The following is a 14,213-nucleotide window of genomic DNA, read 5'->3' on the forward strand; positions in this document are numbered from 1 at the left end:
GAAGGCACATCCTCTTCTCCAGCGAGAGAGAGCACAGATCTTTATACACACAGCTCAGCATTAACCCCACTCCAAGCCCAAAACAACTTCTGAATTCCCCTCTTGCTCTAACATCTCTTTCATGCCCACCTGCTGAACCTCGTTAAGGATGGAGTATGCGCTCTGGATCTGCCGCTTGCTCAGTTTTCCCAATGGCATCTTCTGCAGGTCAATCTGATGAAGATTTAAAGGATTAAAACAGGATTTCACTACACTGAAGCCATCGCAGCATTCCCTCCCTGGTTTCTAGGGAACAAATCTCTCCATTCTGGTAGGACTGACCACACAAAGAATGGAAACATTTCAGACTTGATATTAATCTCTGTGGATTAATCTCTGAGGAATGATGTCAGAAGGACAGTGCATGCTACTGAGATGATGTCCTATAAACAAAGGAATACTGCAATAGGAAACTAAGCATGCATGCTAGGGCAACACAAAAATAGGGTACTAAGCGTCTGGTGTCATATGCATTCCTCAATCACTTCAGTAACCATACATTTCAGGCTGGCAAAGCAGCAAACTGAATGAATTAATTCTACTTTATAAGGTCATCTGCATCTCTGGGTACAACCTAGACCCCCTTCCAATTTTCCCCTACAATTATCAAGGGTCAAACGCAAAAACGTAAGATGCTTCATATTCATTAATGAAAAACGAACTAAAAAAAAAGGCAACTAAGTCAAAAGCGATGTCTTGGTTGCCTGCACTTATCCACTCATGTAATTTATATGTCGCTTTCGCTTGTGTATTGATGGGCCTTGGGAGAGTTTTGGATTTGCATTAAATCTTTGCATAGTTAAGGACCATCTGAATGCAAAAATGTTCCGACAAAAGTCAAGTCCAACAGAGTCTTTTACAAAGGTCATACATATACACTCTGGACTCTTGATAGTACTCATCGTACACCCTACAGGTCAAACCAGCTTTCACTTGATGGGTTTAAGATTCAATTCAAGGACAGAAGATGCTAGGAAACCATGTACATCACATACTGTCTGGATAAGTTCCACATTATTTATTCACTATGGAGCTAGGAAACCAGCTGTATGCAAATCTCTGCAAGCTGAACTTGGAAGGCTCTTCCAAGCTACAGAGACTGGTGTGAAAGCCCTGAAGTGATTTTGCACGGAGATTTCCACCCCGTACTGGGCTTAGGAGAACTTTCACCTTTAGCTGCAGCTAAGCATACATAAAGCCAGATACTAAAAAAAGCCAAGATGGACCACAGGAGAGAAGACAGGCTTCAAATCTGATCGTGTCTTGGGGACACGAGAGGCACAAAGCCAAGATTAATAACCGAATGAAATAACTTGCAATAGATTTGTAGCTCCCAAACTTCTGGGGCCAATACTTTCTCATTGAGTACCACCCATCCATATTATCTAATTACTAGCTCAAAAAGTCATGAAGGATACATAAAAGTAAACCGGGCCATTAACTTGGATGTGCAGAATAGCTGCAGACACCTATGCTAACTACTAGTTATATAAACCTATAAACTAACACATATAAGCACTAACACATAAACAATAACACCTGTAACCTAAAACATGCCCCAGTAATGTGATTTAGGAGTACATCTACAGAGCCCACAAACATTCAAAGGGCCAGAGTTTGTGTCTTGTATGACTTAAGGGAGGGGAACAGAGCCCTGCGGAACCAACCTCTGATCTAAAGAGAAACTACATCCAAAGCTTTATCATTAGACACATCAAAAGAGCACAGCAGCCAAGGGGCTGGGTCTAAAACAGCACTGCAATTAATTACTGCCAGATGCACCGAGGATAAGGTGAAGAATTAGCTCCACATCACAGATGTGTGCACCAAGGTTGTCATGAGAGGCAAGGGAGATGTTTGTCTTCCACCCAGGCAAGAGAGGACATAGCACTAAGTAAGCTCAGCCCTCTAACTAGCCTTTTCATGTAAGACAATGACATAGATAATTGTAATAAACCCCTGTATGCTTGGTGAGGTAAAACTCTTGAAAGCTAAATTAGAAGCAGGAAGAGAAATACATCAGATAAATCTACTGTTATGTAATGGAAAAACGAAGAATTTGCTGCAATTTTGGCAGAGTGAGAGTGCCTGGATGGAATGAAATGCTTGAGATCAGGCCGACTAAAAGGAACTAAGCAGCCGTTTTCAGAGGATACACGGAAATCTCTAACTAGGAAAAACATTATTTCCTCTAACAGAAAACAGCTGTTTGCAGCAACAGTACAGGAAGATAAATCTAATAGGAAGACAGGCCCATCTGGTCTCCCAGGTCTCCTATAGATCTGCAGCTGGTGTGAATTAACATAGTTTCAACAAAGTTCTACAAAACCAGAAGACATCAGATGATTACCAGTTCCAGTTACAAAGAATTAATAATATTTTAAAAGACTTTGATGTAAAGAACCATTGAAGATACAGGAGCACACAATTAACCCAAGGTACTACAAAATGTTGGGCAACCCATCTGAAAGCTTTCAGATAAGCTGTGTGAAATGGTGCAAAGCCTGTTCTGAAAAGTAGATACACGAAATACTGATACAGAGAGCAAACAACAGTTACCCTTCATCTTTAAGCAGCTAAGCTGGCTGAAGAAAACTGAAATTTGTTCTTTAGAATTAACCCAGTCTGAATGGCTACATTAAAAACAAACTGCAGGAACACCAGTAAAACTGTTTCTAGGAAAGGAGAGAGATGATACTGCCAGACTACTCTCTGAAAGCTTGTTAGAAGCACGGATCAAGAAGCACAGAGGAAAGAAAAATGGATGAAAATAGGGTATCATTAGAACACATGAGAAATACAACACAAAAAAATCTCAAGTTTGGCCCTGTTCAGAAGAAGATCTGGACTCTGTCAAGGCATTTCATTAACGCATGTACTAACTAGCAGCATTTCTCAAGTCTGAGCTGCATGCTCATTTGCTACCTAAATTAGTGGTAGTGCTGCCCCCCCCCAAAATGTGGTCCATCCCTCAAAAAAGTGCCTCCTGCCTGACATCACCAGCAAACTGGCTGTCTGTGTTAATATTTTAAGAGCACTGAGTGAACAGTGGTCACGATGCACATGTCAGTGGAAAAAAATTGGAGAATGATTACTGATCCCAGGACCCGCAAATGAGTTTCTCATTGGCTTGTGAAGTTGAAGATGCTGATACAGACATTCCCCACTGAAGAACAGAGAACGCACCCATGATTTAGAAACTGCAGGCATCATTAACTAAGGTACTACTTTCAGTGCTTGGCAAATTCTGGCCAGACTCTTGCCCTTATTTTAAGGCTGATCTAAAACTCAGAATGACTTCTGGAAAGTAGGATGCACCCCGGATTGCAAAGAACTTGCTTCTGGCCATATAAGTATGATGTAAAGAGAGAAAGGAGGATTAGAAATGAGAAACATGAATGTGTGTGGTCACCTCAAATTCCACCATCGCTTTCTTCATGCTCTCCACATCAAAGATCATCTTAATAAGATCTTGGATTGGCTTCGCAAGTTTTGACTTAGTCCCGGCACCCACTGTCAGTTTCCTGACAGCTTCTTCATCCTGGGAGGTAAAAATAGTATCAGAATTAGCAAAATCACAAAGGATAAAAGTAACAGGCTGGCTGCCATGGTAACAACTCAAAACCAATTTAGTGTATGCATACTATGACTAGCCTGAAGTTCATGGGGAGCGTGGGACATTGCTCTGACATTTTGGAACAAAGAGGGTTGAAAAATCCACCTATTCAGTAATTTGGCAGACATCATTTCAAGAGGTGGCACTGTAAAATATAAGTAGAATTAAGGGAACATAAACTCTGTGCACATCTCTGCTTCACCTCAAGAAACAGTATTAATTACTTTTTGTGCAAGCTTTCTGCTGCATAGAGACCTCAATATGAAAAAATGACTGTTTACTTTGTTGCTTTTATGACAAAATAGAGATGTAATAACTAGTTTCACTAAGTTTTTGTAATAAAACCTGTCATAGATGAGTACAGGAATCATCAATTAGCCATAATACCATCTAGATGCTTTCACAGATGCATAGTGTTGCACCATCTAGATGCTTTCACAGATGCATAGTGTTGCACCAATAAAGCATCTGCCAGATGCTTCAGCATATCACTGTGCATTGCAGCGTAACAGACACTTTGCCACTGCAATATTCAAATTTCCAGAAATAGAGTTAAGCATTGAGTACTTCTCACTGAAGGACGACATCCAGTAATTTGGCCACGGAAAAATGCAACCGCTTGAAAATAAGTTCTCCAGTATCTTTACAGCTATTAACAGCATTTGACTATTTCGTCTGAAAAGTTTAAGTTATGGGTATGCCTTTAAATAAACACACAACCCCCCCACTGGGCTGAATCTTCCTGGCAATGAGTAACTTCTCTTTCTCAGCCTGCTCAGTATGTGCACTAAGCAAGAATACTGCATAGGAGTTGCTTCACCATTTGGGAGGATTTTAGACGCGGAGGACAGATGAGAAGTATCTATTTTAAATCAAATGGTATTTTCAGACAGGAAGCATGTGAAATGCCTGCTGAATTAAGGTCAAATTAACATCCTTAGAATTACAGAGCAGACAGGAACGAGCACTAAAGGGACTTCAGACGTGACAATGAGGAAACTACTTAGTTTCCTCAACACATCTATTTTAATGCATGACACCCATTGATCTACAGGTCTCTTTCTGTAGCACAGAGAAGATGCAATAGTTGCATCTGCACTTCATTCCTTAAGTTTATGTAAGTCATCCAACAGCTAGCGCTGAACAGAACAGCTAGAGGAAAGCAGCTGAGCGACGCTCCACCTGGTGCGGGAACATTTCAGAGTTACCTGTCCATAATCTATTTCCAGCGGGTAGAATTTTTTGGGATATTTAGTGAAGTTCTTTGAATGCCAAGAATTGCCAGTTTTCTCTTCATACAAATTCAGGAAGTGTTCAACAGCATCTTCTTTTGATGGCATCTGCTCCAGCTTGTTACTCCCGATCACAGTGCCCACACGACCCCAAGATCTGAACACCCAGTATCTAGAGAAGTGAAACGTGAGAAAAAGAACAGACATAAGATACTCTGGCTCTAGATCTCAAGTCCAAATGAAACTGTCCCTGCAACAACCACACGACTGCATGTGATCAGCCATTTGCATACCATTAATTTTACGGAAGACATTCTCTATCAGTGACTGCAGGAGAGCAACAGAAGAGCCACCACAGAGAGTGTGTCCAAGAACTGGTGTGAAAAAATGCCCAGTCTTAACACACCAGACCTACAGCCCTGAGGATAAACGTGTGCACAGCAGGAAAAGAGAGGCTAGTATCTCTTCAGTCCTATTGTTTCATAAATACACGTTTTCAGGCTATTTGGGTCATATATTTGAAAAACAAAACACAATGCATCTAAGCCTCAAGTCCTAGAGTTCAGATTTTTAGGGAAACCAGAAGTAACTCAAGTATTTGTTTGTATTACTGACACCACCCTGGGTGAGCTTCTGTAGTATTTACAGGGATGCAATCAATCAACCTTTCCAACATCTCAGTGCCTGCGTTTCATGCCTGACATGGCTCTGTGTACTGAATCACAGATCCAGATACAAACCCCACATACACCACCCAGCAACAAAAGCTTATTATGAGCATGGTGAAGTGCAATAAATCCAGAGCTGAACCAGGGTCCTTGCTGACAGCCATTAGCTCCCCTGGATTTCTGTGCATCCCTTACATGCTTGAGGGGGGAGCAGTTTCATTTTAAAGAATCCTCTCAATTTCTTTTTCTATTCAGTAATACAACCACTGGACAGCTGTGCAAGCTTCTGATGAGACTGGAAAGCTAAACACATGATCACACCCTGACCTTTTCAGTGCATTTTGCTAAGCCTCAGGGCACACAATCCAGAACTACATTGTGGTAGAACAGACAGAATCTGATTTTGTTTCCCAAGGTTACAGCTCTGCAATTAGAAGACAAGAGTAAGTTGGAGAACATGGGAAAGATTCCCAACATCACTGGCTGTACATGTGGGGTCTTGATGTTAGAACAGAGGAACCTCCACCAAATTCTGCTTCTGTATTTTTGAGGGCAGCCATCAGTCACAGAGCACTGTGGCCCTCCTGTTGGCCAATTAACCCGCTCCTAAAGACATCAAACGTACGTGCCTCGCTCAGCCCAGGATGCAGGAATGAAAGCTACCAGGTGCAGTTCCGCAAACTTACGTCCCAACTTAGGTTTTGTCAACACCACAATGAAATGTCTCCACGCAGAGTGGCGATCTCTCCATGGGTGGTTTGTTGTTTGGTTGTTTTGTAGTTTTTTGGTGGTTTGGGGGAGTTTTTTAGGGTGGTGACGGTTTTTTGTTTCCCTGTCTCCTCACAAAGACATTTTACTCATACTTTGCTTTTGTAGATGCCAAAAATCCAGTATTTATTGGAAAAAAAATAAACAAAAGAATTTCCAGGGAAAACTAAACTCACCTGTTCTCTCTGTCATCCTCTAGCAGCTGCAGTTTATAATAGGAATTTGTTCCTTTCACAATATCTACGAGGCCCAGAGTTGCACTGAAAATCTTTCCACCTTTTTCAAAGACATGAGCAGAATCCTCCAAACCTACAGAGAAGAAACAAGTTAGAACACAGACAAGGTTACTGGTTTAGGTGTCCTTCCTGCATTTGTGCTCAAGTAGTGTGTCTCTTAACAAAGATACCACAAAAACAGTGACCATGTGCTCATTCAGAACTACTTGAAGCATGTTTTCTTTTCAATGAAGTGTGAGCATGCACTTCTAGATACACTGGAGTGAACATCAATCCTAACTGGAGGAAAAAAATTACAACTTTTGACAAAGGACCATCTAAAACCTAATATTTAACACTGCATGACTAGCTGAAGGAATTCTCAAGAGGGATACAGCTCTGCAGTTGTCACGTTAGCAAACGGACTGAAAAAACCAAAGGCTGGCCTTGGATGCGGTATGAATTCTCAGAACGTTCGTGCACCATAGGTTTGGGGAGCAGCATCAGCTGCCCCCTGAAGAGCCTGGGGGCGAGATGCTCATGCCAGACCTATAGACTCTGCTGCCTGGGCCTTTATTCACCCCACTGACAGATGCTCCTGAAGGTGAACAAGGTGCACACCTTAGTTCAAGTGGTCTTTCTGAAAGTTGCACTAGAAAAATCCTGGAATATCCAGCTTCAGGTGTCAATCAACATCCTTCCTTTGATAGCAAGAAAAAATGGTTTAAAAATTCACGTTCCTTTTATGGAACCCGTATCCTTTCACAGAAAAACATTTTGCAAGTGATCATGCATCATAAAGAACACATGTGGTACAGACACAGCCATTGTTATCACTCACCAGAATCAGGATCTACTGCCGCTCCACCCTTAACTGTTAGCTTCATTTTCTTTTCAGACTTGCTAGGTCCTGCAGCAAAAGAGAGTTAGGGTTTTTTCCTAAGCAGGCAACACAGTCTGACTTGAATCAACATTTAAATTCTCAATTTGCGTAATTACTACCCTAAGACTTCAAATCAAGATTCCCTGTCTATGAGCACGATGACTTCAATGACTTTTTTTTTTACCTGGCTTTAGCAGCCAATTCACAGCCCCCATTCTGCCAATTAAATGAAAAATAAGATCTCCCCAGATTCTATCTATCTCCTTCTTTCTGGCCCCAGGGGGTGGGCCATATAAATTTTTTTTCACCTGCACAGCAGTTAAAAGTCACATTTGTGGTTGTGTTTAAGTGGGATTTAAAAACCTCACAGGGCATGGGGGTGTTCAGGTCCCCTGGAAATGCTACTGCTGTGAGATAGTTTGGCAATAACATACGATATGACAGAAACCTAGGCTTGGAGGACATGGAGAAGAACAGGTTCTGAAGACAGGTTTTGTTTACTGTCCAGCATTAACAATGCAAGCTCTCTATGGCATTGGTGAGGAATGCCAGTGGTGTTGGATATTTTTTCCTCCTCCATTAAAAAAAATGTTATGTTCCAAACCAAGTAGAACAAAGACCCATTGCTTTGACCCCAGTATTTTCTCAATTGCTAACACCCTTTGGGGGGTCACAGTAGCGTCTGTCACATCTTGGTCCCCCAGCTCCTCCTTGGAGTTACAACACTGACCCAAACTGGCAGAGAAGCTGATGTGTTATGAGGAACAGACTGGACTGATATCGGGGAGCCTGGGAACATACAGCATAGAAGATGTCTGAAGCAAGACTAAACTAGGGGAAACAAGAGCCAGCTCAGGAGACAGCTTCATCGTGTTTACTCAAAGCTAGTCTTGCCCTGAGGTCTCAAAAAAACATTGTGTTCTTCACCTTGCTCTTCTTTGACCTTCCCAGCACTCTTCATACTTGAGGGTTTGCTGCACTTCCCATCCACGGCCATTTCCTCGTGCTCCATTTTCACCTCTGCACCCCAAGGTGAAACCGCATGGAGAGACACAAGCTCCTGAAAGTCCTTGCTGGAGGATTTCACATCCTGAAGAAACTCCTCTGAGACCACACGGACTTTGGCCTCCTTCACTTCTTCCATCTTCTTGCTCATTTTCTCCACATCCTCTGCAGAGGCAGGGTGGGAAACAGAGGGAAAAAAAGCATCAGTGAGGTTTCAGATGTTAGCCCCTCCCTCTGGCCATGATTCAGGGCTCTGTAACACTGTGGAAACACAATTCCACCATGTTCTTTGGAGAGCAAGATCCCCATCAGCTCAAAACTGCAGCTTGGGCTAGAGCAGGAACACTCCTGTTTTACCTAGCTGGTCCAGCTCTCTCCTTCTCAGAGCTGGGCTGGGGCTGTACAGTCCCTCTTGGACCTCCTGGCAGGTGGGAGCAGATCCACCTCAGCAGCCAGTTTGCACCTTGACCCCAACAGGGAGCAAGAGCAGACCCTAAGTTGCCAGCAGAGAAAACAAGTGCCCTCAGGCACCCACAGTCAGCTCTGCTGCTTCTCTGAGGCAAATGTGGACACAGTTGCCAGCACCCAACATCCCAACGAGGCTGGCTTGACCACCATCATGGTCTGCACACAGACTTGAGCTCCAGCTGCTGCAAACCCAACAGAGGCTCACGGCACAACCTGCAGGGTTAACATGCTAGGTAAGTAAAACTCAAACAGCACACATCTGTCTTTACTTTTCCAAGCACACTAAGGCCATGTGCGCACACAAAACACTCCCCCTAATCCAAACACTGATCCCCAGATAGCTCCAAGGACACGTGTTCTCTGTAATCCACTCAGCTCTGTTACCAGTGCTACCAGTAACCAAGGCATGGCTACCCACTCTGTGTGCTGATGCACAGGGTGGCCTTGTTAGCTGTTGTCGTCATCTTTCCTCCCAGGTCCTCCACAATGCTCTTCACCTCCTCCTTGGTCTTCGACAGCTTTCCAAGAACCAGGATCTTCATGTTTGTCAGCGGTTTGTCTAGGGGTTTAGAAATAACACAGCATGTTAGCAACAGGCACAGAGCCCCCCAGATAAATAACAAGTACAAAGGGACAGCATCCCCCACACTTGGTGCAGTCAGCCCAGCTGGCAGGGAGATAAGGGTCCAAGCAGGTCAGACCTGCGCTAAGCAAGTGGGAGGAAACTCCCCTTCACCTAGGAAAGGCAACAAAGCTCAGCACCTACCACCACACAGAAGGGACGGAAGGCAGGGAAGATAGATATGTAGGCACATTATTTGCCTGCCTTTTTTTTGTTTAATGAAAAAAAATTTTAAAATCAGTCTGCTACTAGAGACTGTGCTCTGCTTCCGTCTTCTTTTGATGCCTGGACAGATGGGAGAAATTCGCTGTAACAGGAAAGCTCCTGCCTCTTCAAAAGAGGATCCATTTTTGAGGGGCTGGAGAAAGAAAATTGTCTCCCAAGCAACAGTGTTCCTACAGTACAGTACATTTCGGTCTTGATATTATAGACAGTACAAGGTTGTATCATGCAAACCCCTAAGTCAGGGGCAAACCGGTAACCACCTGTGGCTCCATCAAATCATCATGTTAACAATGCAGGTGGGTCCAGGACACAACAAGTGTTTAAGAGCATATCTGCATGGCTAAAGATAAATGCTATTAACTTTGGTTGACCAGCTGAGGGTTCTTCCTCTTCTCCCCCCAACTCAGACTAGTTAGGTTGCTAGCAAAGTAACCTGGCTTTAATTCTGGTCAATGTTTTGAGTTTACTTTCGGGCACACTAGGGCTGGAATCAACTTGCCAATCAGAACCAAGACCTGGGTTACTTTGTCTTCATTGCTAAAATAACACGATCTGGCTAAAATCAGCTGTGCAGAATTACTCCCACCCTTTTCACCAAGTAACAATAATCCTCTGCTCCCAAAACTATGCCAGGGCTAAAAAGGCTGAGTAAGAAAGAAGTCAGCATAGCTCTTAGTGGACAGGCTCTATCACCAAAGCATGCAATTCATTCCAACAGCCTACAGGGAATTTCTGGAGTCCAACCTTTTGCCAGTTTGTGGGCTGGAGACAGCATATCTATTTTGCATAATAGGGGTCAGCAACTGGTAAAGCCAAATCCCAATGGAGGATTTAAAAAACAAACAAAAAAACCTCTTGCCCTTACAACCTAACTCGATGTGGAATATCTGGCATTATGGGGGTCCCTGGCTGTTCCCCAAGAAACCAAGCAAGAAGGCATGGGTCGGGGCAATCCCAAACACAACTACAGGCTTGGCAGAGAATGGATTGAGAGCAGCCTTGAGAAGGACTTGGGGGTGTTGGTTGATGAGAAGCTCAACATGAGCTGGCAGTGTGTGCTTTGCAGCCCCGAAAGCCAACCGTGTCCTGGGCTGCATCAAAAGAAGCATGGCCAGCAGGTCCAGGGAGGTGATTCTGCCCCTCTACTCTGCTCTCGTGAGACCCCACCTTAGTATTGTGTCCAGCTCTGGGGGCCCCAGTACAAGAGAGACATGGAGATGTTGGAGCGAGTCCAGAGGAGGGCCACAAAGATGATCAGAGGGCTGGAGGACCTCTCCTATGAGGACAGGTTGAGAGAGTTGGGGTTGTTCAGCCTGGAGAAGAAAAGGCTCCCGGCAGTCCTTATAGCAGCCTTCCTGTACCTAAAAGGGCCTACAGGAAAGCTGGAGAGGGACTGTTTACAAGGGCAAGTAGTGACAGGACAAGCCTTAAGCTGAAGGAGGGTAGATTCAGATTAGATATTAGGAAGAAATTCTTCACTATGAGGGTGATGAGGCACTGGAACAGGTTGCCCAGAGAGGTTGTGGATGCCCCATCCCTGGAAGTGTTCAAGGCCAGGTTGGATGGGGCTTTGGGCAACCTGGTCTAGTGGAGGGTGTCCCTGCCCATGGCAGGGGGGTTGGAACTGGATGGTCTTTAAGGTCTTGTCCAATCCAAACCATTCTGTGATTTCACAGCAGGTCTCCCTTGGGACACGTTTTGCAACATCGGCCTTTAAGTTTCTGATTCATTGCAAACACATCATTTCCTCACCATCAACAAACACCCCAAACAGACAGAAAACATCTGGAATCCCAAGCCCATGTCCCCAGGCAACCCACTACATCAGGGTCAACCTGTGCTAGGAAGATAAGCACATGAGACTCTGCTATGCCCTTTTTTTTACCAGGAGAGCCCTGCCTGCTTGGAGGCAGGAGAACAGCATGCCTGTTCAGGGTGGCACGTTCGTCTGGCTGGAAATGGCATCACGCACCATCCTGAACCCCACCAACCCATGCCCAGCCCACTGCTTACCTCTGGGCGCAGACACAGTCTCTGTCAAAGGAGCAGATGCAGAGGGAGGAGGCACAGAGTTCACAGCCGCAGCATCTGGAGGGAATACCCTGTCCTGCTTCTTACACTTGAATTTCTTCAGGTAGGGAATTTCCCGAAACTCCTGTAGGATGGAAGCATAAGCAGAGCTCAAAACCAACAAATATTATTCTAAGATTTAAAGACTGGCCAGATGTTGGCATTTACTGCTGGTCTTGGAAAGGATTTCTGAGACATTCATACTAAGGTAAGGCAAATACCCACTTTACTGACTGGGAAAACAAAGCTAGAAGAGGGTAAATGATGGGTATCAAATCAAATCAGCAACATCTCTCTCAATTTAGTGTTACTGGAAAAAATATGATTTAGTTATGTATTAGCTGCCTATCCCTGGAGGGACGTAGCTGTGACAGGCTTCCCCACTGTCACAGCTGCTCAGCACTGCAGCACGCTCTGCTCTCTGGCATCCAACACAAACTGCTGCTTATTCAATCTCCTTACAAGAGGTAACATCAGTTAAGAAATGTGCTTGAGATCATCAAATTTGCAGTAAACACCCACCTTGGGGATTACCCAGTCTTTCCTGTTGGGAGTCTGCGTTTTAGCAACGCACTTAGTCCAGGCAGTAATATCCCCTGAACAGTAATACGCGTCGCTCTTGAACACAAACTGCCCCTTACACTCCTCGCAGGGAAGCAGAGCTCCAAATGCCATCCCATCTGCTACTCGGTCCAAAATCTAAAGCAACAAAGAATACAAAACAGGTCACGGCAGAAAGAGGCTGGAAGTCCACGCACTTACATTACGCTGGGACGCACGAGAAAATAGCTGCCAGGCTGCTGGCATGCAGACGTAGACGTTTCCAGAGCTTGCCATGCATACACTGCACATAAACCAAGACTCTTACCAGCACCGATTGATTTAAGATGCCTTAAAGACATGGCATGATGTTTCCCCGGTCACATCATACCTGCTCACACCCACGGTTCACAGTCTCTCCTATTCGGATTTGGCATCCAGGAGAGCATACCTACCACACAGCACCTGACTGGCAGCAGTGCTGGCACAGCCAAGGAGGAGACGAGCTACTGCATCTGAGCAGGTGAGTAGGTAGGTGGGAATGCAGGCTCAGAGAAGTCCCAGTTTTCCTGCCTAGAGAGTACTTGGCCATTTGGAGTCTAGACACTTCCCACATCCCAGCCCGCACTCCTTACAAAGAGTCTTAACAAATACAAATACTTAAAGCGATGTGCAGCTCCGAAAGAGAGAAGACTTTCAGAAGTTACACAGACTGAAAAATGACTGGGTTTAGAAAAGATACTAGGAAAGGGTTTTGCTTCTTTTGGCACAATGTGACAGTCGAGGGAGGCAATGTGAAGCGCCGTAACTAACCTGCTCTTGAAGAGCTGGCAACAGAACAAACAGGGACCAGTCTGAACATAGCAGAATAAAGGCACATCACTGAGACTAAGGCGCTGACCTCAGCATCACACACCACCACACAGCCCTTCGCAATCAAGCCTAACAGCAATGTCATCAGAGTCCCGGGACAAAAGGCCTGGGCTTTGCATGGAATTTCTTTCTGAAGCATTATGTTAGGAACATGCTTCAGACTTGTGGACCTTGCAGCAATATTGGTTCAGGTTGGCTTCACCGATTCAAAGACCTAGCGTGCATGCAAAGCAACTACAGACCAACTCACGGCATTCTCCCCTGAAGGAACTTCCTGCTTGTTGGCAATCAGCAGCTCTTTCAGGTCGTTAGTGGAGCAGACCTTCCTCAGCTCATCCTTGATGCCCCAGATCAGCTCTGTCTGCTCCTGTTGACAAAACCCAGCATCTTAGCTACTTGCAATCAATTGCTTTCCAAGAACACCCCTGAAACTGCAGTATGTGGACAAAGTTTTATTTATCAAGCCCACGGCATCTTAAATGCAGACTGTGATATGAAGAGCACCAAGAATGAGTAGTTTACCAAAACGGAGAGTCACACATTCTAACTGAAAACCTAGAACAGGTCTCTAAAACCATGTGCTTCAGATTCCAGTACACATACATGAGCACACTGCAGCTTCAGCAAATACTCTCTCTCCTCATGATTACATGTGGAAGGACATCACTATGGGATTCTGTATAAACCAAGGCTTCTCCATCACGTACATGTGAAGAAAGGCCATGGAGTAACCTTTACAGCACTATCCCACACAAGAAGGTACAAGAGATACTAACAAGACAGATAACTTTTAGGCAGAGTGGAACCCATGTTTCTATAACACTTCTGCCCTTAGCAAGCTCTCAACAGCCTTTCCAAGTATCACCTAACTAGTTGACACTGACAACAGTGGGGACGTGGCTGCATTTGAGCCTTGCATTAAAACAAAAATCAGAAATGCTGATTGGCACTGTTCTTCTTTTAAGCCACCTAAGCATAAGAGGAATTTC

The 14,213-nt window shown here is 44.5% G+C and overlaps 1 protein-coding gene across 1 annotated transcript in view; it reads right to left on the minus strand.

The window, feature by feature from the left end:
* The window catches only part of PARP1 (poly(ADP-ribose) polymerase 1), a 35,026-nt gene that overhangs the window by 7,341 nt on the left and 13,472 nt on the right, over positions 1 to 14,213 (minus strand). The window contains exons 6-15 of the mRNA XM_075749392.1: positions 13,475 to 13,591; positions 12,334 to 12,510; positions 11,755 to 11,896; positions 9,313 to 9,453; positions 8,349 to 8,591; positions 7,380 to 7,448; positions 6,500 to 6,632; positions 4,864 to 5,059; positions 3,452 to 3,580; positions 130 to 213 (exon numbers count right to left, since the gene is read on the minus strand). Of these exons, the coding sequence (XP_075605507.1) occupies positions 130 to 213; positions 3,452 to 3,580; positions 4,864 to 5,059; positions 6,500 to 6,632; positions 7,380 to 7,448; positions 8,349 to 8,591; positions 9,313 to 9,453; positions 11,755 to 11,896; positions 12,334 to 12,510; positions 13,475 to 13,591 (1,431 nt within the window). The remainder of the gene's footprint in view (positions 1 to 129; positions 214 to 3,451; positions 3,581 to 4,863; positions 5,060 to 6,499; positions 6,633 to 7,379; positions 7,449 to 8,348; positions 8,592 to 9,312; positions 9,454 to 11,754; positions 11,897 to 12,333; positions 12,511 to 13,474; positions 13,592 to 14,213) is intronic.

The sequence above is a fragment of the Balearica regulorum genome, chromosome 3 (assembly GCF_011004875.1).
Source record: "Balearica regulorum gibbericeps isolate bBalReg1 chromosome 3, bBalReg1.pri, whole genome shotgun sequence".
In the NCBI taxonomy this organism is placed as follows: Eukaryota; Metazoa; Chordata; class Aves; order Gruiformes; family Gruidae; genus Balearica; species Balearica regulorum.